The sequence below is a fragment of the Canis lupus genome, chromosome 6, assembly GCF_011100685.1.
Source record: "Canis lupus familiaris isolate Mischka breed German Shepherd chromosome 6, alternate assembly UU_Cfam_GSD_1.0, whole genome shotgun sequence".
NCBI classification, from domain to species: domain Eukaryota; kingdom Metazoa; phylum Chordata; class Mammalia; order Carnivora; family Canidae; genus Canis; species Canis lupus.
In genome coordinates this window covers 3,498,478-3,524,970 of record NC_049227.1, presented here as the reverse complement: position 1 = coordinate 3,524,970, position 26,493 = coordinate 3,498,478, and the positions used below count along the sequence as shown (strand labels likewise).

General features: G+C 40.1%; 1 protein-coding gene across 8 annotated transcripts in view; it reads left to right on the top strand.

The window, feature by feature from the left end:
- The window catches only part of AUTS2 (activator of transcription and developmental regulator AUTS2), a 1,128,325-nt gene that overhangs the window by 270,624 nt on the left and 831,208 nt on the right, over positions 1-26,493 (top strand). For all 8 annotated transcript variants that reach the window (XM_038539028.1, XM_038539030.1, XM_038539031.1 and 5 more), the window contains exon 2: positions 13,564-13,776. In XM_038539028.1, the coding sequence (XP_038394956.1) occupies positions 13,564-13,776 (213 nt within the window). The remainder of the gene's footprint in view (positions 1-13,563; positions 13,777-26,493) is intronic.

Below are 26,493 nucleotides of genomic sequence, written 5' to 3'. Positions count from 1 at the left end.
GTTTTCTTTTTGGAAATGGACAGATGTCTCATTTGGAAAACCAGCAGGGGTAAAGCAGTTGAAAAGAGATTTATGATGTCATCAGCTGCAAATGCTTTTTCAGGCCTTCTTTTTGCCTGTCTGTAGGAATGGTTTATATGGTGTGTCTTTTAAATTTTGGATGTATCATGAGTGCAGGGGTGGTCAGGTCAATTCACAGTACTAAAATAACTAACCCTACTCTATTCCAGAGATTAGATTAATTTATTTAATCCTAATGGCCTCATTGTAAGTTAGGTACCATAATTAGCTCCTTGTTTTATAGAAATGAGAATACGGAGGCTTCACAGGGTGTTGTGGTAATTAAAAAAAGGATTATAAATACAATATGCAGTACATTACTTGGTACACTGAAAGACACTCTGTAAACACAATCTTGAGGATAGATGGAGAACAGATCCCATCATTAATCCTCTAGTGCCAAATACAATCTTTTATAATGACTAACAGTTTCCCTTTATAATGACTAAGAACATGACTGTATTAGTCAGGAAGAGGAATTCCTCACCTATCATTTATTTACTGTCTGCTGTATGCTGGGATATAACCAGGCGCTTTTCACAGATTTCATGAAACCTCCTTACTCTATCCCTGTATTCCATGAGTAGAAATGGAGGCTTAAAATGGCTGGGAGATTTGCTTGAGGTCACAAAGCCACGAAGTGGCAACACCATTGCTCACACCCAGATCTAACTACCACCGCAGCACCTGCTTGTGTCAGGGCTCCTTGAACAAAGACACAAAGGAGGAAGTCACAAATGAAGAGTATCTGCAGCAGTGAAGTACTGTCCTTGTCCTGAAATTAACTTTCTATTGTGGGAAATGATTGTAAAACACGGATTGATAGGATCTCTCAATAATGGAGTCTGGGGGCCTCTGGGTGGCTCAGTCAGTTAAGTTTGTGACTCTTGATCTCGGTTCAGGTCTTGATCTCAGGTCTTGAGTTTAAATCCCATGTTGGGCTCCACACTGAGCATGGAGCTTACTTAAAAAAAGGGAGTCTGAAGGTAAGAAGGTTTGACTTTGTGTACTTCATAGCAGCCTTGGCTTTTAGGGATGGGGCACAGAGTCCCTTTTTCAGCAGGCAGGATGGCGCTCTTGTTCCCTGGGGAATTGAGAAGTATTCAAGACTACCCCGAGCTCTGTTGCAGGATTGGTAACTGCTGAGAAGAAAAGTGGTTGCTCTGGTGATGAGAGGATGACAGAACTACAGGGTAGTATCAGCCTCAGCATCTTGTGTCCACTCAGCTCTCTCGCTTTTAAAAGGAACTGGCACATTAGACTACTGCTGAAATCCCCAGAGCCTGCTACTTGCTCATTGGGGCAGGGCTGATGCCATTTGCGGGGTGAAGTGTACTCACAATATGATAAAAACTGAACAAGGGAAAAGAGGAGATCTTCCTCACAAATGCTGCCATCTAAGGTATAGCTTAAATGACAGGCTTATTTTTTGGCCCCATAACCGATTTTCCTACTGGCCCATCTGCTCATGCACACACCTTCCCAGGATCACACAGCAGGCCTGGCCTTTATCATTTCGGGTCCTGCAGAGCTGTTCTCTCTCGCTGTGGTATTGATGTCAGTTTTAACAGCTGTTATGTATATTGACTCCTCCACTGATTACGAGTGTATGTGCCATTGCTAGTTTGTTTAGCCAGTGCTCACCTTTCATAGGCTGTGATGGGGATTGCACTGTTATGAATGTAATTTGCTGAGCTTGTGGTGGCATCAAGAAATCCTACTGGGATGAGGAAGGGTTGATTTTCCTACAGTCAGATGACATTTTCTGGTTCCCTTTCCTCATGGGACCATGGGCCAGTGTTACACCACATGCTTCTGTGTGAGAGAGAAGGAAATTGTTTAAAGTATGTCATCTGCAGACAGATCTGTAGATATGTGCCGGTGTGTATGTACAGGTATGTTTTAAGGATGGAGTGGATGGGGTATGCACTCAGTGACTCAGAACTCCACGGAGTTAACTGTGGACAGCTCTTACAGATAAATTAATGCTACTGCTTAAAAATGGGAGAACATTTTCAGGAGGGACTCTTAGTGCTTTCAGCAAATCTCTGTGGCTTATGTTTTTATATAGCTGTCGTCTTCTCAGATCAGACATCCCTATTGCCTGTTAGGTAAACACAGAAAGCCTAGATTATGAGTTAAACGTATTGACAGTATTTCAAGTGCTATCAGAGAACATTTAGTTCAGTTTAATTTTGTGATAAATCTCATGTTTAATCCTCTGGTTACTCTGTAATCATGTCTCTATTGATCTTTTCTGAATGACTGCCTGCAGTTTAATAAACTTTGCCATTAACCCAGAGTTTCTAAAGGATGAGATTGATTCCATTATCAAATCTGATAGACCCAATAAGTACCTAAACATCACTAAATCTATCTATAGGAAGCTTTATTAGAGTGACAGCCCCTTAGCTTGTTCAAGAAGCTGGTAACATCTGGACTTCTTTGCATAACACAGTTGCCTTAGAATTAGCATCTTACTCTCTTATGCAAATGGACACTACCTTTCATCTCTCAGGTCAGTGTAGTAGCCAACAGAAAGGACAGTCTCTTCTTCTTTAACTGTAATTGTAGGTCTAATTTATTCTCATGGCAGAAATAGCTTGAGGAGTTTGTTTAGTTTGTGTCTCAGTCAGTGGATACGTATAATGCACTTTTCTATACTCTGTGCAAACCTGCAGGATAGTTCTGTTTATTTTTACCCATATGATGCTAAAGCAAGGAAAATCTTTCTGGATAAAACCTGAAATGGAAGATCAGGGGTGATGAGGAAGAGGGTGTGCAGAGTTATAGGCTGGAGCTGTGTGAATAAGCTCTAAGACTTGGCAAAATTTTCCATAAAGCCCATATATGTATCTTATTTAGTGAGAGAACATTTGCAGTAGGTACTAAACAGGAATTTCTGTATTTTGCACCTGTGGGTATTTCTAGTTGTATAGTATCCTCTAATACGTATTTATCCACACAGGCAGAACATGTGAGATTCAGGGTATGGAACGTTTGTGTAGCTTTGTATTTCTTTAAGGTCAGAAAGGTGTCACTCCCTGCCGCTTTATATCCCTGAAATAAAATAGTGAAGATTGTCAGTTTTAGAGAAAATGCCAAGGCTTTTATTTCTGTAAAGATTTTTAGTGCTGATTTGAATCCTTTCTGAAAGAGTTCAGATATTTGACACAAGAGGAATAGCCTTTTCCTAAGTATGATTTGGAAGGGAAGTGGAGGTGAGAAGAAGTTTATAATGAGATAATACTAAGCCTTAATATAAAATTTTCCTCAAACAAAAGGTCATAACCCTGACACAAATAAGGTTATAATGACTTGGTGTTAGGGAATGAGAGTAGCTTTATCAATCCTCAGCTTCCTCCTTTAGAGAATGAAAATATGGTCTGGAAGAAAAACCTCTAGTGAATCCATGAACTCTAAGCTACATTGTTTGAACATTTTATATGTGATAAAATAACCTCCCAGGATAATAGCATTAGAGAGGTTGACAGAACCTAGGAGATCATCCCATAGAGAACCTGAAATTTATAGATGTTGGTGTAGATTGGGTTCTGCCCCTTCAATAAAAATTAGTCTGAGAAAGGGTGTAACAGTTGCTCCTGGAGTACTAGAAGGTTGGTGTGTGCATGTGCACACTGGTTCTCTGCCTCACCACTCTGTAAATGAAGAAATGCCTACTCATCTCCAATGGGAAGTTGACTACAGTCTCTTGGAAGATGGGAGAAAGTTGCAGAATTATTACTCAAGTAATTACTTCATAGTTCTCCAGAAACCTATCTGAATCTCTTGAAAACTTGAGCCATACTGTCTCTTTTCCATATATCCTTCCCAATATGCTGTACCAAACTGTATTTGTATGCAGAACCACATAATGTGAATTTTGCCAGAAGTTGTTCTTCCTGTCACTGAATACTCCTAACATTAAATTATCTTTTATAAAATTGTGTCCTGTCTGCTGAGTGGACAGAATGTGCCTGTGTATCTGTGTGTGTGTGTCTGTGTGTGTATGAGAGAGAGAGAGAGAGAGAGAGAGAGAGAGAGAGAGAGATTTTGTCCTCCTACACAGGCTTCTTCAAGTGATTCCCCACTGCCAGCTGCCACCTCTGTTTCTACAGCAGCACAGCCAGCCCTAACTAAAGCAAACACCAAGGTGTTCTCTGCTGCCTATTAATGTAGCTTTGACTTTTTGTTTTGTTTTGTTTAGATTTGACTTCTTCAGAGCCAGAGCTAGAAGGAACTATTAGTGGTCTTCCCTTTTATCCTCCTTTAAAATATTCTGATATCACATCAGGAGTTTATTTTCTGTCTTCTGGGGAGGATTAAAGGAAAGAGTGAGGATCAGAGGTGTTAGAGCATGGCAGAGAGGAACGGAGGATCCTTCCACGGCCTAGATTCCCAGTCTTTATTTTGCTAGTTCTCTTGTGGTTAATTTCATTTCACTCTGCTAGAAAAGTGAAATGAATGGATACGTTGCATCTTTCCCTAACTAAATTAAAGATCCTTGTAGGGCCAGATATCCATCCATACTGTAAGTTGGATTTCTGGTGCATACACCATCTTCTCTGCCTTTCCCTTTATAATGGTAATGCAAGCCCAGATAAGGTCATTTTCCCACATGAAATCTGGGATAGCTGTCATTTCCAGGACTCCTCCAGGCCCAGAAAGTAATAATTCAGCACATACAGCTGACAATGACTACTACAGTATCAGTAAGTTACTTGCTGCAAATTTCTAGAGACATTGGTCATTTAAAATGAAGATGTGGTAGCATGTGGATACCTGGGAAAGAGAAGTTGAGAACGTTTTGAGGGAAGAAGAGCAAAGTCTGTGCCTTTTTAAATTAATTTGAATCCAATATCTGGATAAAAAGAGGTTTTCACCAGCTAGTCAGGCTCCTTGTCTGGCATATCTGGGTAATAGTATCAAGCACTTGATATTTTTGAGAGTAGGAGGTATTAAGGTAATTAAGGATTGGTAAATGGTCATTTGACCTTCATATGATGCCTCACGCAAGATGGGACATTTTGCCTGTCAGTCCCCTTTATTGTTTTGTCTTCTCTTGGACTTAATAAGGTGATCTGTATTGTCTTTGAGGCATTTGCTCCACCCTTTAGTATATAAGGGAATGGATGGTTTCACCATGTTTTGCTGAGGGGATATCATTAGATAGTAAGTTTGGAAGTTTTTGGGTGACAGTCTGAGAAAGCAAGAGAGGAGACATAGTACAATTCATAGCCTGGTGGGACAGCCTCAGGAGTGAGAGACACATCCATGTTGTTCTCATTTCTCTGATTCCATTGTTCAAAACCCACCTACTATATGCCTCATACTATATTCACTGCCGGGAGTTCAGGGAGTTGTAACCACCATCCCTGTGGAGCAAACCTGGGTATTGCAGGGAGGGCCTGATCACTAATTATTTTGCCACATGCACATTAATCAACCCTTTCCCCATTTTGTGCAAGGAATGCCTAGCAAAAAATGAATAATAGCTAATTTAAAAGGCTGTTATTAGAATTACACGTCCTCTCAAATGTGTTTGTGACCACAGTGGATTAGGTTAGAATGGATCTAGAAGCAACAGAAATTTGTGTTCTCAGCCTGCCTCTCTTGAGGTAGCAAACCAGGCCCCCACCTTTGGAAAAGCCTGAGGATTGTGTGGCATGCCCACTTTCTCTTCTGGATTCCATTATGCTTTTCTCTGTTATGGGGTTCCCTTCCCCTTTCTGGACTCACTCTTTGTGTACATTATCACCCTTAAGCCTTCTCTGATGAGATTTTCTCCCTGAGTCATGCTGTGTTCCTCTTTTAGAATGTTGCTGTTATAGAGGAGTTAAAAAAAATTTTTTTTAAGGTTTCCTTTTCGTCATGCTATATTTCTCAGATTATCTGGAGGGACTGTAATCCAATTTTAGGAATCCTTCAGGGCTAAGAGCCTAAACTGTTTTAAGCAATAGCATCTAGTTGCCAGGGACTCAACCACTTTGAGAGTGTTAAGGTCTAACAGCAGCCAACTCTCAATTATCTATGGGAATGAGAGGCTGCTGGGACATTTTCAATTCACAGAGTGTGCAAAAATCTCACTTGAGCTGGTGGCTGTGATCTCATCCTATAACTGAATTTAGGAGAACTTCTCAAATACCTTTCTTTCCCCTCCCCTCCCCTCCCCTCCCCTCCCCTCCCCTCCCCTCTCCTCTCTTCTTCCTCACTTCTGACAATAGCACTGCACCTTTGACAAGTGTTTTCATACTTAGTCTCTTTGTACTAAGAGTACAAATTTGTCTGTACTTAGTCTCTTTATTTTAAACCATTTTTCCTCTCTCCATTTAGATTCCCTTACATCCTTTGTATTACCATGTATTAAGTATATTGTAGTAATACCTCAGGTTTTGTTTTTTTTTTTTTTGCATTAGGAACAGTAAAAAATGTATTTATACTTTCTTTGTTTTTGATTCAAGTGTTCATGAGAGATGTGGCTAAATAGCTAACCAGGGCACTTGAAAGAAAGCTAGGAAAACTTGGACCAAATGTTAGCTTCTGAATAACTGAGAATTGACTCTTAGAAGTGAAAAAAAAAAGGCCCAGCTCTGCCTTGGCACTGAAAATGATGTAAGGACGACACTGCCTGGTCTGCCTGGGGCATTCGAATTCCCAGCTGAGTTGTCCCCAGTGGCCACATCATGGGCTAACGCCAGACCTTCTACAGTAAGGTCATCCCTTTGTTTCAGGAATCTGAAAGATGAGTTCCTTTTGATGGACACTGAATGCAGTCCAGTTATTGGTGATGGTGATGTGCCAGTTGTGCGTGATGGCAAGGGTTGCTGTTTCTTTTTTTACAGCTTTATTGAGGTGTAATTCACATACTGGCAAACTGCAAGGAATAAAAGTATACAATTTATAAGTTTTCACATGTGTGTACACCCATACAAGCATTGCCATAATCAAGACAATAGTTTATCACCCCAAATATTTCCTCATGTCTGTATATAATCTCTTCCTGCCTCTCCCAGGGAACCACTGATTTGCCTTATGTCACTACTGATTATTTTACATTTTTTAGATTTTATATGAATGGAAACATACAAAATATTCTTTTGTGATTCATTGCTCTAACTTAGCATAATTATTTTGAGATATAGTCAAACTGTCATGTATCAGTAGGCTATTTTTCATTGTTGAATAATATTCCACAGAATGGTTATATCATAGTTTATTCATCTGTTGATATATGTTTGAGTTGTTTTCAGTTAAGCTGTAACAGAGCTGATATGAACAGTCTTATACAGATCTTTTTGTGGAAATGTGCTTTCATTTTTTGGGGGGAAATACCTAAGTGTAGAATGACAAGATCATATGGTAGGTCTACTTTGAACTTTTAATGAAATGGCCAAACTGTTTTCCAAAGTGGCAGTATCATTCTTCATTCCTCCCGTTAGTGTAAGAATCTGCCTCCACATTCTTGCCTGCACTTGGTATGGTGAGTCTTTTTCGTTTTAGCCATTCTAGTATGTAGATAGTGGCATTTCATTTTGTTTTTAATTTGCATTTCCAAGATGACTGTTGATGTTAAGCATCTTTTTACATGCTACTTGCCATCCATATGTCTTCTTTAGTCACCTGTCCAAATCTTTTTATTTTTTTAACTGCTTAAAACACTGGATTGATTTCTTTTTATGTAGTTTTGAGAGCTTTTAAAAATATAATCTGGATACAAGACTTTCCTCAGATATTACACTTTGCAGATAGTTTTCCATTCTTTGACTTATCTCTTCATTTTCTTAACAATTTCTTTTGAAGAGCAGAAGTTTTAATTTTTGATGAGGTGTAATTTATCACTTTGTTCTTTTATGAATTGTGCTTTTGACATTATGTCTAAGCAATTTTTGTTTAACCTAAGGTCTCAAAAGTTTTATCTTCTGTCTTCTAGGAGTTGTATGGTTCTAGGTTCAACATTTAGATTTATGATACATTTTTAGTTAATTTTTCTAATTAGACTGAGTCATGAATCAAAATTATTTTTTACATATAGAGATGTGTATGTGTGTGTATATGTATTATATGTATATATATATATATATATTCTATTAACATTTGTTAAAAAGATTATTTCTCCACAGAATTGCTGTGCTTTTGCTGAAAACCAGTTGTCCCCATACATACGGGTCTATTTCTGTACTCATCCATTGATCTCTTTTTCTGTCCCCATGGCAATGCAGGGCTGCAGTTGTAATACCATGTGAAGGGCGGCAGAATGGAGCACCTTTGCAGCTCCTCATCTAACCCACTTTACTGTAATAGCTCATTGATTTGTCTCCTGTACTCCTACTAAATAAAGAGCCTGAGGTCAGGGATGTTTTCTTAGGTTTTCCTGACAGGTGGCAAAGTGTCTGGCACATAGTAGGTATTTTTATTTTTGTTTTTAAAAGGTGTGAACGTGGAGAACTACATTTTGAATGCTGCGTTTGTTCCTTATTTTGTTTGTAAATTCCTGCACACAGCCTCCTGTCCTTACTAAAAAGTTTAGGTTCTGAAGGTCTGTTCGGAAGTCCATTTGTCTAGAGTAGGGGCTAATGTCCACATACCCATTCAAAGTTTTAAAAGAGCTGTGTAATTTGTTTCTTTCCTAATCTTTCACTTCGTACTATCACTGTAAATGCTTTTACTTCTTTTGTGCTTAAGGGAAGAGATGGAATCAGCGTTTGTAAAACCATCCAAAAATAAGTACAAATGCAATACAATAAGTCAGCAAAGGACTTGACAAGCTAAAATGACAGCACACAGCCATGGATGCCTTTTGATGGTGACAGGCAAAAGCGCTTTTTCGTATTTCTCCTGGCTTCTTTGTTATTTCATTGCCTGTCCTTAAGATCAAATAACTTAGAGAAGAGGTTCTGTTTAAATCATACCCCTCTTTCCTGCATGTACATACACAGGGGCACATGCAGACACCCACTCCGCATATGCTTTATAAGTGATGGGCTGCTTTCAGATTAGTTTGGTTGGAAAAATCAAATGGAGACTTTCTGAAACCTATTTCATGCAAGGCAGGCAAATTGTGCCTTCATTTTCTGTTGTCTCTGGCTTCATCTGTAATCAGCAAATGCAGCTCCGCTGCTGAGACAGTGCTTCATCTGCAGTTTATTGCTCTCCCCTAGTCTGCACAGCCCTGAACCATCTCATTTTGAAATTCAGGAGTGGCAGAGGAAGCCTTTTGTGAGAGATTATAATTTGAGAGAAAAGGGGAAGTCAAGAGCAAGATCGCCTATTTTGAAGAAGGCTGGGTGTTGAAGGAAATGCTCCGGCTCTGAGCCTCTCATCATGTGTGCTGCTGTGACCCTGCACTCCATCACCAGTGACCTAAAAATCACATAATTTCAACTATTCATGAAACCTATTCCCATCTGTTATGCATGGCTTGTGCACTTACCCCCTCTATTGCCAGAAAATAAGTCTAAATTTTTTTATTTCACAGCCAGCCTTCTGTTGTTGGTGTACTGGCTTTCTTGCTTTCTTGCTTGCTTCCCTGATTGTCAATGAATGCCTTAAAACATTTTTCCCCCCAGATCTTTTCCTTACTCTTCTGCCCTCCTCACTTTCTCTTCCAGTGCTTCTTTGCTAAATGTATCCTTTGCCTAGTATGAGGCACAGTCATCTTATTTTTAAAAAGCACTGCAGGTAATTCTGATGGACATGAATTTTTTCTGGGAATTGCTACCCCGTATCATAGTAGACAAATGAATCAACTGAGCTTTGAAAATTGTAATTCATTGATGGTAAAAATTTATTTTATAAACCACAGTTTACTTCCTGTCTTGTAGCAGTGCTTTGTAGACCACCCAAGTTTCTGTAAGGAAATTCTTAAACAGTTGTTAATGGCCGGTTGGTGGATAGATACATGCACACATACACATGTGTGTAATCACATGCAGAACTCTTTAAGAGTATTAGGAGGTAATTTATAATCATTCTGTTTGTCTTTGATTCTTATTGTTTATAGTGGACAGTTCTTGTCATTTTCCCTCCAAGACAGTCAATGAGAAGTTAAATGATTACTTTATACATAGTAAGCAACCAGATAATGTTTACAGACAGAATGAATAAACATCAGCCTGGTTTATTCAAGAATTATACCAAAGTGTCTATGCAGCAGTTTCTAAATAAAACTATATCTTTGAAAGAATGAAGATAATTTCTAGTCTTTGAGAATATAAACCTATAATAAAAACCTTTTAATGACTCTTGATTTCTTCTTACCTCTTAAGCCACCGCCTCTATACACATTTTGATCCTTTCTCTCTTCCTCTTTCCTCCCCATTCTCGCACCCTCCAGAATTAAAAATCTCAATATTAATTGGAGCTAAGATGATTGTACTGCTGCTGCTAAGACTTCAGCAGATCTCTTACAAGCTAATATCACGGTATGGGGTCCATTTGCTGTGTAGCTCTTGTGGTGTGGTGAGAATGCCTTGATTAATATGCTACATGAAAATAAAATGGATTTGGAAAAAATTATACCATACTCTCATAAATATTAATTCACATTTGTATGGAATTGCACATAATTTTCAACATACTTTGGAGCACCTTCAGTACTAAAGGAGATTTGGTCTCCAAAGAGAATGGCATAATTTTTTTTAAAAGCACCATTGATACATTATTTGTATCCTAATTTTTTATTAATCCAATACTCTACAGGCATGTAAGGCAGTAGGTGGGTGACAGGAGATTTTTTTTTACCCAGTGGGGAGTTTATATATTACTCTTAGAAATAGTAGTACAATTAATCATATTATATAGAAGCAATCCACGATGGACCTCACCTGGCTGCTTCTGCTAGCATTGCCATCATTTCCGAGTATCTTTTCATGAGAGCTGTTTTGGTTGCATGCTATGTTAATCTCAGAATAATCTGAGCTGAGCAGGTGTTTGACATAGCTGACTGTGGTAGTGGATGCCAGACAGAGGAATAAATACAGCAGACATTTATTGAACATTTTCCATGTGTTAGGCATAGTGTACAAGTTTCTGACACTAGAATCAATGGCCATGTGCACTCACTTTGATTTCAGCTTGTCCCTTAAATACTTTCCACCACATATCCTCATTGCCTCAGGAGAGCTCCCTCTCCAATGGCAGAGGGTAAATCATCTGCATTGATAGCAGCTAGAAGTTAGACCAGGAACCACTCATTTGCCTTAGGAGATTGTTATTTTTGATATCTTCTTTCTCCAGGGATAAGGTCTTTTGCCTCTTCTAGGGCTTGCTGTTTGCTGTGGATCCTTGTTTCTGCAGTGCCTTCAAGGTTCCTTGGTTTCTGCTTTGCTAGTTTGCTTCATTCTATTTTAGTGCTGGCTTGGGGTTCTATTAAATCACTATTGTGACTTAAAGGTTTGGATACTTTAGCTAGTTGCCTTATTTATTTATTTATTTATTTATTTATTATTTATTTATTTATTATTTATTTATTATCAAACATAAACATACATACTACCTGTTATTTGCCTGACTCTGTATGTGAAGCATTGGGGTTACTGAGATGAATGATAAGTTAGTCTGTGCCCTGATTCTTTTAAGGGATCATGCTGCCAGCTGCTGCAGGGCCTTGACATAAGCTGTTCTCTCTGCTCAAACTTTCAGAACTAGGTCAGATGGTAGTCCTCTCCTTAGCACCAACTCAGTCCTCTGAACTAGACCATTTACCCCAGTTTTAGCACTCTTTGCCTTTCCTTTAGAGCAGATAGTTAAATTTGCAATGATATATTTGTGTGATTTAATATTTGTCCCTAAACTTTAAGTTTCATGAGGTGGTGATTTTTTCCCCCACATTATTGTTTTCCCAGCCCTGGTAGAGGCCAGTGCTGAGTTTGTACTTGGCATATACTGGGTGAACAGAAAATACTTGTGGAGCACTTGGGTGGCTTAGTCAGTTAAACATCTATGTACCTTTGGCTCAGATCATGATCTTAGGGTCCTGGGATCTAGCCCCACATCAGGCTCCATTCTCAGCAGGGAGTCTACTTCTTTCTCTTCCTCTGTGCTCTCTCCCACTCTCTCTCTCTCAAGTAAATAACTAAAATCTTAAAAATAGAAAAGAAAAGAAAATACTTGTATAAGGCTTGAGAACAGTGCTTTGCATTATAAGAAAGGTCATCCTGAGTGGACAGCCCTGCTAAGACTCCTTGAACTAGAAGAGGGAGGGGTGTGGAAAGTAGAGCTTTGAGGCCAACGGTAAAGCAGAGGTAAAGGACCATAATGGCTATGGTTGATTTGCGGAAGGACCTTGAGGAGCAGCGTGTATGTCAAGTGGGCAGTGCTGGATATTGGGAGGCAGTAGGATAGAGAACTAACATGGGGCTATTGGCTGTAAAGGAGGAGGAGGGTGGGGAAGGGGGTTTGGAGTAAAGAGCAAAGTATTTTAAGGAGAAAGATGGGTAAAGGGAAATTTTTGTTTTAGTTTTTTGATTTATTTTAATGTGCATTGATTTAGGACCACAGAAACAATTTATTTGTATGGGAGTGCGGCTCCATGAAGGAACATTTTTAGTGTAAATAGGATCATGTCCACTCATTTACAATGGACTGAGTTCCAAATCTTCTAATTTCAGCACTTTGTGTGTACAGCATTTCTCAGGGTTCAGAGGACCTTTGCACGTATCCTACCAGTGGTGTACTTCGTCTCCTAATGAATGATGCCAGTGTCAGGCTTTGGGTTCAGGTCTTTGGTATTTCCATAGATGCTGAGCCACCTGCAGGCACAGAAGTCGCTGGAGGTTGTGGCCTGAAATGCCTGCCTGTAGTCTCTACAGCTGCTGTTTCCTATTCCAGGACATCCATTACTTTTCTCCTGCCCTTCCCACACCCCCCCCCCCCCCCCCGCAGTCACACACACATAGTAATAAATGAAAGGTTGCTGTATATCTTGGTGATAATATTGTTGTTACATTTTGCAAAAAACTGGGAATTAAGGATGCTCAGAGGAACTTGTGGTAAAAATATATAATGCATTAAGGAAACATTTTAATCATATAAATTGAAAGTTTCTTTCTTGCTGGCTCACATCCTCCTGGCCCTGGTATGTTTGGGCTTTTGCCTTTTTTTTTTTTTTTCCTTAAATCATGCATGCACTTAGTACTCCTTTTCTGAAATATAATTGATGTACCAACATGGAAAGTGAGTGTATTGAGTCTCCTTGGAGAATGTCATTGTGTGCTGGACCTAGCAGAGAATCAAATTGAAAGCCACTAAGCAGTGAAATCACTTTTAATGGACAGATGCTTTTTGCTTTGTTGACTTTTCTGCCCAGCAATAATAGAAAGGATATATTTGTGGTGGCATTAGGGATTCAGAAGGATCGAGAGCAGTGTTTCTTAGTTTTAGGTGTTCTCATCTCCGTCTTTCCTGCTTTCCCCTCTCCCTTCTTGTAGCCCTGTGTAGCCTGTGCTTTGGGGGTGACTCTGGACACCTATGTAATCAGCACTTCCCTCTCCTTCTTTCCTATAGAAAGATGTGGCACTTAAGCCCCAGGAACGTGTGGAAAGACGCCAGACCCCTCTGATCAAGAAGAAACGAGAAGCACTTACCAATGGCCTTTCCTTTCATTCCAAGAAGAGCAGACTCAGCCACCCCCACCACTACAGCTCAGATCGAGAAAATGACCGCAATCTCTGCCAGCACCTTGGGAAGAGAAAGAAAACACCGAAGGGACTCAGACAGGTGAGGAAGCGTGGGTGTGTCCTTCTCAAAATCCCTTCCTCATGTGCCTGCCTCTCTGCAGTCCTTCCTGTGGAGAAGACCTCCTTGGTGGGCTGCTGGCATGTTGCCTCGCAAAGCTGTGTACTTGCTTCTCACAGAATACACCAGGCCTAACTCAGTGTTTTTATGACAATTTGAAACTTGGGCATTGGTACCTTTTTATCAGATGTGCTGTGTGCCACAAAGCTTGACACTGGTGCTACTGGCATGTGGGGCAGACTGGCTGGACTACTGATGCTAGTCAAGCTGGAGATGGTTCATAGGGTAGAGATCTTCATGATTGGGACAAATGAAACGGGCAAGTGTGCTCTCAGGTACATTGTGGATCTCAAGGTTCTGAGGTGCTAAAAATGGTTGTCTGCATGCAGGCAGAACCTTGCTTATGATTTTTATTTTCTAAAGCACCTCAGATATTGTGTAGGTGAGAACAGTGGTGAAGAAATGAATTTGCCTTTCTGTTCTTCAGTTGTTCTCTGTAGTCCATAATTCAGGACTGTCTTTGCGATCTGCTGATTGTATGAAAGTCTGGTAGTAGGGCTTACTGGTCTGTTAATAATTAGGTTTCAGTGATCCACAAGAAAATATAGCTCTTGGCATTTGGGAGTCTTTCTGCCTGTGGAAATCCCCACATGAGATAGATTAATAATGAGAAATGAAGCTGTTTATAGCAGTTTTTCTGCACAAATCCAGAGGCTTTAGTGCCTGCTGAGTTACCTGTGTCCTGGGTGTGTTCTGTTTGTTTTTGATGGGACCATTGAATGGAAATGACTATCACTTGAAGTAAGCAGAGAAAGGGAGTGTGGCTCATAGAGCAGGTGCTGCTAATTAGAAGCCCAACACGCATTTTCCAGTTTGCAGATGTTTTTATATAGAGGGAGAAATCTGGGATCATACACAAACAGTGGTTCTGCAAGTTCACAGATCATTAGAATCATATCATGAGTGTTTTCTGGCCCATCCCGAAGAGCTAATGAACCAGAATCTCTGGGGACGAGTCACAGAACTTGTGGTCTTAGATTTTCTACTTGATAATGACCAGGTCAGTTTGGAAGTCATTCTTATAAAGCATCAAGAGTGTATTTTTGGTGATGATTTTTAGTGAAAAGATTGGAGGACCCAAAGCCTTAATATGATCTGGTCTCTAATAAGATATGGAGTCCCCGTTCAACCGTGGGTAAGGAGGGATATATTCCTGAGAAAACATCTAGAGGGATGGACGTCAGCATGGGCACAGAAGTATCTCAGGGAGTGTCCCCACAATTGACAGGGCAGGTTTTCTTTTCTTTTTTTTTTTTTAAAATATTTTATTTATTTATTCATGAGAGACACAGAGGGAGAGAGAGGCAGAGACACAGGCAGTGAGAAAAGCAGGCTCCATGCAGGGAGCCCGATGTGGGACTCGATCCCAGGTCCCCAGAATCAGGCCCTGGGCTGAAGGCAGTGCCAAACCGCTGAGCCATCTGGGCTGCCGGACAGGACAGGTTTTCTTTTCTTTCTTTTCTTTTCTTTTCTTTTCTTTCTTTTCTTTTCTTTTCTTTTCTTTTCTTTTCTTTTCTTTTCTTTTCTTTTCTTTTCTTTTCTTTTCTTTTCTCTTTTCTTTTCTTTTCTTTTTTTTTTTAATTTATTTTTATTGGTGTTCAATTTGCCAACATATAGAATAACACCCAGTGCTCATCCCATCAAGTGCCCCCCTCAGTGCCCATCACCCAGTCACCGCCACCCCCTGCCCACCTCCCTTTCTACCACCCCTTGTTCGTTTCCCAGTTAGCAGTCTCTCATGTACTGTCTCCCTTTCTAATATTTCCCACTCATTTTTTCTCCTTTCGACAGGGCAGGTTTTCTGAAGGTACATATATGTTCTCAAATGAAATTTTTTTTAAAGATTTATTTATTTATTTATGATAGACTAGAGAGAGAGAGAGAGAGAGAGAGAGAGAGAGAGAGGCAGAGACACAGGAGGAGGGAGAAGCAGGCTCCATGCTGGGAGCCCGATGTGGGACTGGATCTTGGGATTCCAGGATTGTGCCCTGGGCTAAAGGCAGGCGCTAAACTGCTGAGCCACCCAGGGATCCCCCAGACTGGAGTTCTAAGAGTAATTATTAACATTTGTCTAATGCGTACCATGTTACAGTCATTAATAAGGGAGTTTATATAATCTGTAATTCTCACAGCCATCCTGGGTAGTGGGTAATAGGTTTACTTTCTACAGGGGGAAACCAGAGGTCAAAGCATTACAGTGTCTTGTCTCAGGCCACTTAGCAATGAGGTACAGAACCAGGGTTTAGATCCAGGTTTCTTTGTATTGCTCTATTTTCCCTGTATATTAGCCAATTGGGATGAAGAGAAAGAGAACTCCAGGTTGGAGGTAATAGGGGGCCTCCCAAGTATTTCTAGGAACTAAGTGAATAGTTTGGTCATAGGGAGTGACTTTGGTTATAGAAATGGTGACCTATGAAAGCATAAAAAGAAACAGGATAAACTACCAAGTTCAGAGAGCAGAGGAAGAGCTGGGAAGTTTGAAAGCAACCACATTTACCTGAAGATTTCTTTTTCTATATAAGGAAATTGTTTCAGGAAGGAGAGTGGAGCCAAGGAGGAAGGGCTAGGTGCTATAAAAGGTGGTGTTGCTGTGACTCCCAGCCCATGCTCCTCTGCATGAGCTCTGTAAGAAAGGTAATTTTTATTCTGGGACAGAAGTTGCAGTGTAACCACCACCTCTTCCCCAGGCCTTCCCTAGCAGTAGTATAGGAGGAAGCCTTCCTACTCTTTCAGACAAGAAACCAATTTAATTCCAAGTCTACACTAAACTGTGGTTCCTCATCCTTGACTCATACTCCCAGATTTGATCTGACTTTCCCATTCTCTGTCCTCGAAATTCTTCCTTCTGCTTTGTCCTCTAGTGATCATAAAAGAAAATTAGGACATGTATATCTCAAATTCAAGTAGCTTTTGTCCTAATGGTTAACCTTCTGGTACACATGGTATTTGAAATCAAAGCTATCCTTATTTTAGGCTAAATATTTGAAAAGCAATTTTTTTTTTGACTCACTCATTATAAATCGTGGAGAAGGAAAGAATGAGTTGTACCTTTTTGGTCTGTGTAAGAGTTTTCAAAACAAGTGGTGTTTTTCTTATCTTCAGTGTTGATGCCAAAATATACTCCCCAAATCAAATGTTATTTTTCTGGTAGGAGGGGAAGCAGAAGTTGATAACTGAAATAAAGCTCTACCACTACTTTTCATTTGTAGACTCCCCAGAATCACTTGTACTGTTTTGAAACCCTGAACAGATCACTGTCTATTGCTGCCCATCTAGAAAATGAGGGATTTGGTCTTGGTGATTTTTCAGGCTCCTCTCCTTGAGTTTCATGGTTCTTTAAATTTATGACCAGCAGAGATACATAGTGTTTTCAAGGAAGGAAGGCTGCAGTAGACCTCAGAGTAATTTTGGTTTGGAGTCTGTAATTGATAGTTTCTCTGAAGATATTTAGAGGAGAGAAGTACCATGTGAGGGAAAGGCATGGCTACATGTGTGTTGCCCAGACAAGTGCTGTCTGTTGTATGATTATTGGTAAAAGGTGACACAAGTGTTTAAGGGCCACAATAGATGTTCAGAAGCTTGTGCCCATAGTATTGGATGTTGTTTTCTGGTTGTGCTTGATGCCTGTACACATCACAATTTCTTTTCCTTACTTTTGCCTGGTACAAGATAAAGTAGCTGTATGTGACCATCTTAGCTGGGAGGAGCCCCTGAGATGAGAGCGTCCTTGAGGAGAATTTCTCAATTAATGGATAGTTGCTTAATACCTTTTACTGAGGGAGTTATAATTTGAAGAACTACAGAGGAGAGAGGGCCGTAGGAAGTGAGAAGTTAGTCTTTATTTTTGACTTAGTGAGAGTGTGATAGGTTTGCATCTTATTAGGAAATGGTACTTCCTAAGCAGGCACCTTAATGCACAGCTTTCCTGTAATTATGGGAAGATGTTGCTCCTTTGTATAGAGTAAATAGTAGGTTTTTTTTTTTTTTCTGAGAATCCATTGAAGTCAACTAATCTTTTTACCGTCAGAGTACAATAATATACTTTTATAAGAGAGATGTGTAGTTCTAAAACCAAGCTGACTTTTCCTTCTTTTCCCTGATTATAAAACCTCAGTTCTCCTGGTATTTTCTCATACTGGGAAGAGAAAGCTTTTTAACTGACACTTAACCACCCCAGTGGAACTTAGTTGTTGGATTATGTTTTTAAGTATAAATATGTACTGATTCAGAAGATGCTGAGCTGGCAGCTGCCTTTTAAAATGGTTGCACTTTTTTATGTGGCAAGTTTGAACATTCTCCTGAATTTCCAAAGAGGGTTTTAAAAATGAAGAAAGGAATAGGTTAACTTTTACAAAAGAATGCATTTCTTTCTGACCCCCCAGGCTTGTATTTGTCTTACACAGAACTATTTGCTCATGATGTGAGCATTCAGACATTATGTTTAAAAAGTTTTAGGTTGTACTAATAAGGATGTGGTAGGTTTTTGTTTGAGTTTTTTTCCCATCCCTACTTAGACTTGGAAATGGGAAACCAAAACAGAGGCTGCCCAGGCCATCCCCGTAAGGAGCCTTATTCTCTAACTGCAAGACTAAGTCACAATGCAATCCCTGAAGGACACAATGATGTGACATGCTGCCAAACCTTGTAGCCAATGGAGGATTTCCTTAGGAGCGTTTTTGGAAAACTTAACCCTTCCCTAGGGCATTGAGTTTTCTTTCAGTTTGTCTAACTTCTACACCATGAGAGAAGATTTAAAATGTTACTACTTCATAGTTGAAAACACAGAGAATAGAGGGGTTTTAAAAATAAGCAAGGAGGAAAAGTTGATGGAAGTTCAGAGAACTCTCAGATTTGGCTGGGCCTGGGTATTTCTAAACTGTGTAGTCCATTACCCATCTTTGCTCTCTCTAGTAGGAACTAAATCAGCGGAAATAGGCTTCAGGGAAGTATAAGGAATTCTTAGGCCATATGAACTCTTCAACAAACATACCAGGATTGGTCATCAAAATAAATCCCAGAGTCTTCCCTCCTAACTGAATGTTAGTTTCTAAAAAGCTGTTCAGCTAAGGGTAGTATTTCTGAGAAAAAGAGGCAGCCTACTGAGATTGCTTTGAGCCTCAGGAGGATCCCATTTGGGAGGGAAATAAAGGAGTTTGGGAATATTTTAGGAGCCAAGCAGGTAGACTCTGACCTTGCTAGTAAGAATGGCTTTTATGTGGTTTAGAAATCTTTATACAGGTTGATCTGGGTGGGTATTGCTTATAAGGAATGGAAATTTGCTCCTCTCCCTGAAATTCTAGTATGGTAGAATCAGACTTCGTGAAGATTTGTAGCTGACGTTGCAGATACCAAAAATGCGTACTGATGTCTAGTAAGAAGAGGGATTGATCCCCGTGCTAAGTCTTTAAAGTTAGAGCTATTGTTAGAGCTATGGTGACTGCATCTGCTTTGTGTATTGCCATTGCATGTTGGCTTTATTTGGAATAAGTGGTTGTGTTGATGGAACAGAAGGGCTCAGGTGACTAAGCCTCCAGCTGTGCTTCAACCCATCAGAGCAGTCTCTCTGCTCAGGCTCCTTCCTGTTAAGTGCATTTACTACTAGAAGCCAATCCTTTATTTCAGTGTGATCAAGTCAGATTGTCCAAGGACTTCTCTGTGACATTGTTGGTTGTAGAAGTTAACTTGCGAAAGGAGAGTTTATAACGGACAACTTTGATTAGACAGATCTAGTTCAGGTCATACTTTGAAGACCAGCTAATTGGTTTCAGGTAAAAAAAGTCTGGACTGAAGTCACACAGATTTTTATCCAGCTTGACTTGAGAGCCTACAAGTTTCTGGAAATCAGAACATTTGAAACATTAATGCAATTAGGGATTATACTTTAGTAATGAAAAGACATACTAACTTTGCTAGGTGCTCTTTCATAAATATAGTGGTTATCATGGTTAAATGACTGAAGATACATTGAACTAGTGTCAGAAAATTGAGCTGCAGTTAAGTCGTTTTTTATTCCTACTTCAGAATTTCAAGGTTCATGTGCTTGTTGGGATTTCATTTGCTTTTTTCAAAAATTGTGTTGTCATATGAAGGTTATAAACAGATAGTAAATCAGATCCTCTGTTTTTCCTTCTGATTAAGTTGCACATTATTCTTTTACTTTTACCTAAGACTACAGAAATAGGAATAAAAGCAGTTGATAAAAGACTGGGAGGAGGAAGATTGGCTTATAACGGGTTTTGCAATTTTGACTAACTGAAAATAAGGATAAGATGCCAGATTTTAACATCTAATTATTGAGAAACCCACAATCAGGCTTGTCTCTGTTCAGAATTAGTTGTGTATTTATTATATTGGAGGTGTATGTCTGGTATTGGGAAATGTGGGACTAATATAATAACAAGTTACATGAATTTTTTTTAAATGGGCATTTGGAGGCAATGACAATTTGTTTTTTGAGTTTTAGAATTTTTGTTTTGTGTTTCCTGACTCCTTAGCTTGTTGTCTGGGATATATTCCATCAACCCTAGATTTTGGTAAGAGTGATAATAAATATTACTTGACCTTAGTGAGATAAATGTTTGGAGTGATGCAGCCAGTAATATCTTTTTTTTTTTAAGGTTTTTTTTTTTTTAAAGATTTTATTTATTTATTCATGAGAGACAGAGAGAGAGAGAGAGAGAGAGAGAGAGAGAGAGAGACACACACACACACACACACAGGCAGAGGGAGAAGCAGGGTCCATGCAAGGAGCCCGATGTGGGACTCAATCCTGGATCTCCAGGATCACACCCCAGGCTGCAGGCGGCGCTAAACCACTGTGCCACCGGGGCTGCCCCAGCCAGTAATATTTTATCCCAAGTGACATATATAATTTTTAATTAAAATTTAGTAAAAATAGACTAAAAGAGAACATAGCACATTGAGTACCACCTCATAAAATAAAACGTACAGAAAGAAAATAGGCTGAATTGGAAAAAGAACTGCTATTAAGAAAATGGACAGTAACTCCTCATGAGCAATCCTGAGACCTCTAGAAATTGCTCCATTAAAGAAAAAAATAAATAACAGTGACATTCACAAAATCCCAAGAATATGTCAAAGGTATGTGTGTGCAGAACTTTATTAAGGGCCATTTAAATCCTGTATATTGTTAGAGGAGTAAGAAGGGCAAAGTGAGAGAAAAGCTGCTCAACTCTGTCTGCTGTCAGTTCCTGCACTATGGGTGATTGAGGCCTGAGGGAGTGTATTTTCCCTTCACACTACACTTTTGATAGTTGATGGGGGTTGACAGAACTCTCTTTCTTTATTTAAAACTGCATTTTGTGTTAATTTAATTTTAAGTCTTCCTATGTTTTGATGATCCATGTTATCTGCATGTGGCCAGATCTTAGCTGCAAAACGTGAAACAAGCCCCCATGTGTTCTGCATTCTAATTTCTGCCCACAGCACTCCCATCTCCACACAAGCCTGCACATGACAGGTAATGAGTGGGAGGTGGGGAGCGAGTGGGTGGCTGTGTGGTTTGCAGTGGTGGTGGTGGGGAGTTGAGCAGATGGTTGTGATAGCCACGTGTTGCGAGATTCCCGTGGGAGTTGATGGTGGTGACAGGCGACTCACAATGTGCTATTTACAGTTTGGGTTTGCAGTCTTTCAGTGACATCTGAATGCTCTTTAGCAACTGCTTTCATTACTGCCTTTCGAGGAGCTGCTAATTGAAAATGAAATTGTGGGTGGGCTTTAAGGCAGGCACAGACAATTCTCTGTGGTAAATGTTGCTTGAGAAATGTCGGATGCCTTGATGCCTGATTTGTAATTCTTTTTCCAAGGAAGAAAAGCCAAAAGGGTGCATTTGAAGATTAAGTATATACTCATAGGCAGAGCGGACTGTCTCCTTCTGCCCAGAGAGCCAAATGTGCACTCACTGGGCTGGAAACCAAGCCATCTGCCCATGCATGGCTCACCTTTGTAAGGTTCTTATTAAATGTGTATGTGTAAGGTTCTTATTTTAAGTGTGTTAACATCTTGTATTCTCCATTAGTTTTTTGTAGGACATTGTCCTCTTTCCTCTGCTGTTCATACAGTTACTATGCAGAAGAAAACCATGATCTGATCTCTTGAACTTGGAGGTATTATATTCAGGGTCTTTGCATATAACTTTTCTTCCTATAAACCTATTTCTGTGATTCAATTCTGTTTTGAGGGCAATTGGGGCCTCCAGGCACAGAGAGGGAAGAGGAAGACAGTGGATTTGATTGGACTTTGGCAGTGGATGATGTTCCTGGTTCTCTGACGGCTGCCTCCAGCCGTGGCATTTGTACCCTATCTTCAGAGTTGTTAGCTAATGCATCTGTAGCATATATGAAACGGTGGCTTTCTTAAGTGTTGACATGTTGAATTGTTTTATTGCCTATTCTGAAAATAGCTTTGTGCAGAGAAATCTTGTGCTGAACAAGGAATGGCCTCCCTCTTGGAAGTACTATTAGCTCTTTTTTTAATTAAATATGAGGATAGATAAAATATTACCATTCTTTTTTAGCTTTCCCTGGAATATTTTTAGTGAATACTGTCTGAGACAAAACCATGCTAGATTTTTTTTTAAGATTTTGTTTATTGGGATCCCTGGGTGGCTCAGCGGTTTGGCGCCTGCCTTTGGCACAGGGTGCGATCCTGGAGACCCGGGATCTGTGTGTGTCTCTCATGAGTAAATAAAAAAATATATTTTTAAAGATTTACTTATTTATTCATGATAGGCATAGAGAGAGAAAGAGAGAGGCAGAGACACAGGCAGAGGGAGAAGCAGGCTCCTTGCAAGGAGCCCGACGCGGTACTCGATCCTGGTTCTCCAGGGTCACTCCCTGGACTGAAGGTGGCGCTAAACTGCTAAGCCACCTGGGCTGCCCAAAAACCATGCTAGATTTTGTGCTGTGTTTGAGTAGGACAGATACTTGCTTTTAGAGAGACCCTGAGACTCAGGCTGAGGGGCCTTGATGACACATGCACCCCTCAGTCCCATTAGACCTGCTTTACCACAGGAACCCAACTGCACTTGAGTTACTGCTGGGTCATAATGATGTTTTAAATAAGCTATTTTGGTATTCCAGATGAATCCTAGAGCGTGGTCTATTGATGCAAGCATTGATAATTTAATGCCCAGCAGATTTAACAAAGTTCTTGCAAGAACCCTGGGTCTTTTCACACGTAGGTGTATGTGTGCATCCTCACACTAGTACACACACGGAGCAGAATTTAAAATGGCTCACAAACACAGGCAAATCCGGTCAGGACCCACCTGGTGTCTTTTAGGAGCCCTGCTTTGTGTCCTGCTGAAATACTACCTGAATTCACTGATCACAGCTCTTCGGAAGCTACCACTTCTCCCTCGTGTCTGCCTCCACAGATGCCATTGGAGTGGTTCACTTCGTGATTTCTGCACCTGCATTTGCACAGGAAATATTTGTGTCATGTGTCTTGAAATCATGTAATGCAAACCTGGACAGGTCCTAAATGCTGGTGATGGCTCTGAGTGGCTGAGATTGGCTATAATTAGATTGAGAGGCAATTAGCTGTGTTTTCTAGATAGGGAATATACAGAATAATGTTTCTCAGAGGGTGGTCTTTGGACCACTTGTGTCGGAGCAACTCCAGGCTTTTGTTAACAGGCAGATTCCCAAGCATGCCTTCTTCCCTTGGATGGGGGCCAGATTGTGGCACCAACTTCCTTAGGTGATGCTAGTACAATTGCTGCAAGAGTCATATTTTTAAATGAACTGAATGGTACTATTTTTTATTTTTTAGAGAAGGGAGAAGGAATAGTATGTTTGCAAAACTTGTAAAATCTAAAAAAATTTTAAATCACATCTTGTGTAAAAATAATTTTTAACAATATTAGGACCATATTAAATAAAAATTTAAATCAAATCTTGTGTAAAAATAATTTTTATCAATATTAGGACCATATTCACATTCTGTATATTTACTAGTTGAGTTTTTTCCCCAAAACTGGCAAAAATAAATCTTTCTTTTAAATGAAATAGGCATTATATTACAAAAATAATGTTTCAAAATGGTTGCTTTTTGGTCGGAGTTTATTAGAATATAGCTTTGGTAGAACAATTATGTTGAATTCTTTTCTCCTCAAATCTACCAAATCTCTCAACATAGCTTTTTATGCCTACAGTAATCAGAAGTGTCTTCATTCTACTTATTACTTTCTTCTTTCAGCACCACAGTGGTGTCAAGCTCAAGGTTTGTAAGTTTTGTGAATCCTCCATGTTACAAAAATTGGTGGTATTTGGTGGAAGTATTGGGGGGCAGATGTGAATGAAATCTGAAAATACTGGCTATGTATTGTTGGTGGGGGCTAAAAGACCATTAATGGTTTTTTCCTTACCAAAAAGCTTCACTTTAATAAAATGTTATACTTGAATTACTGGTTTGGGTTCCACAGATTCAAAGGGAAATATTTTCCTTCCTAAAACCAAACAGAATGAAAGCCCTCAGAAGAATTTTTAAGTAGCAAAACCTACACTTACGATTTAACCGTTGCCTGAGGTGTGTCAACAGTAGGTAGCCTTCATTTTTAATGCATCACTCTGAGACCAGAAATGGTGTTCCCTTGGAAAGGGTTGCAAAGTGATCTATTATTGCACAGTAACTAATGAAATGATCACACTGTATGAATAAGACTGTCAGTAATGACTTTTGATTTAAAAAAATGCAGTTTTTTTAATCCAGTTTCCCTAAGAAGTGATGAGAATGATGCAAAAAACCCCTGCCTCTTAAGTCAAATAGAAAGCTGAATAAAAGCCCAGCACAGATTGCTGGAAGGTCTGATGGTACTTTTTGAAAGTGAAGTAGCCCTGGTACAAAGGTTCAGTTCTACCAGTAGAGTTCATCCTAGAGATGTCCTGTACAACATAGAGAAGACAGGTGTCAAACTTTTAAAAATAAATATTTTCTAATTAAAAGGTGACATAACAAAAAAAGAAAGCTCAGCAGCCCACTTGCATAGTTGATCATCACCTGCATCTTCTCTCTGCATATAAAGACTCTAAATCTGTATTTGTCCCGTGAACAGAGCAGGGGGGTGGGGAGAATGGACAGAGGCAGGGAGAGCTGTGGTTGTGTCCTCTGTGCCAACTGTGTACAGAGTATTTGCACACTTCCCTCCTGGTTCTACAGGTTAGGTGAAGAGATGCACCTATGGGAGGTGGGATATTGAAAGAGAAGGATGTGGACCTGAGACATCCTTTCCCCGGTGGTGACTCTGACCCTCCTCTTCCCCACTTCGTCTTCCAAATGAGACAGACCCTCTTTTTCCTTCCTTTCCTGCCTTTGAGCCTACCTTCAGGTCACACTCTCAGCTCTTTGGTCTTCATTTCACTCTCTCCTTCTAGATAGCATTTTGAGCTTGCTTCCTGACCCAGCCAGAGTTGTACAGGAAAACACTTTGGTTTGCTTTCAAAGTTACAAGTGCCCTTTCCATCTGCTTCCCTGCTCCCTTGACCATGGTGCCTGTTTTTCCTTTATACTCCTCGTCTTATCTGGGTTCTTAGAGTAGCTCAGCAGGGTTTCACTTACTGACATTGTACTCTCTTCTTATTAAAGGAATTTCAGAGGCCATCCAGAGGCAACTAAATGAAACATAAGCCCATTAGTGCAGGAGGAAGTGTTAGGTCCTGGTCACCTTTCTGGCCACATCCCCTATTCCTCCTCTCCAGGAACACCAGGCTGAATCTGTGGCTGCTGTTACCTGCATGCACTTCATGATTTCGCCACCCTGTGCTGACACCGGTCCCCTGGTTTGGAATCGCCTTCTTCAACTGTCACGTTTGTCTTTCAGCAACTACTTCAGATCTACTTCTTTTTTGAAGCTTTTATGATCTTTTCCTTCCAATTTAAATGTATTTTCCTTAAAACTCCCATGATCCTTTGTTTAATAACTGACCCAAGAGTTTATCACCTAATGTAGGACATTTCTGAGAGTGAAAGAGGGCACTATTAATAATTACCTTGGAATAATAAGCATGAATTAGGACTTCCTGGAAAACTGGGTTGTATGGTCACTCTATTTATAATTCACTATTGACCTTTTTCATTTTGTACCCTGTTTTGGAGTTGGCTGTATATAGCCCTCCTCCTCACGTAAAGCCAATCTCCCTGAGGACATTGCTCTGTAACATGGGGAGAGGCCTAGGCTTGTGTCACACGTTAGGGAAGTAGAACTCTTGAAACTCTCCTGTGCCTTTCTTGAAAGACTGAGATGTATTTCTCAGGTTTCCCCTTTTCATTCTCGAACCCTTTCAGTGTATTCTCTGTACCATAGCCAGAGCGATCCTTTAAAAATATACATGACTATACTATTCCTAGATGTAAGTCCTCTTAATGGCTCCTCAGTGTATTCAAATTAAAATTCAGACTCCTGTGAGCTACAGTGCTTGGTTATGCTGCTCTGTTTCTACAGTCCACCTTTGGTTACCCTCTGTACTCACTGGCTCCTGCGCTCCGACCTTCCGTCATTTCCTCCAAAGCATCACATTCTTTCCCGCTGTGGTAACCTTACACGTGTTGTTCCCCCCACCTGAAGTGCTGTTCCCTCTGCTCTTTGCTTCATGGGCTCCTTCTTGTCCTGTGGGCCTG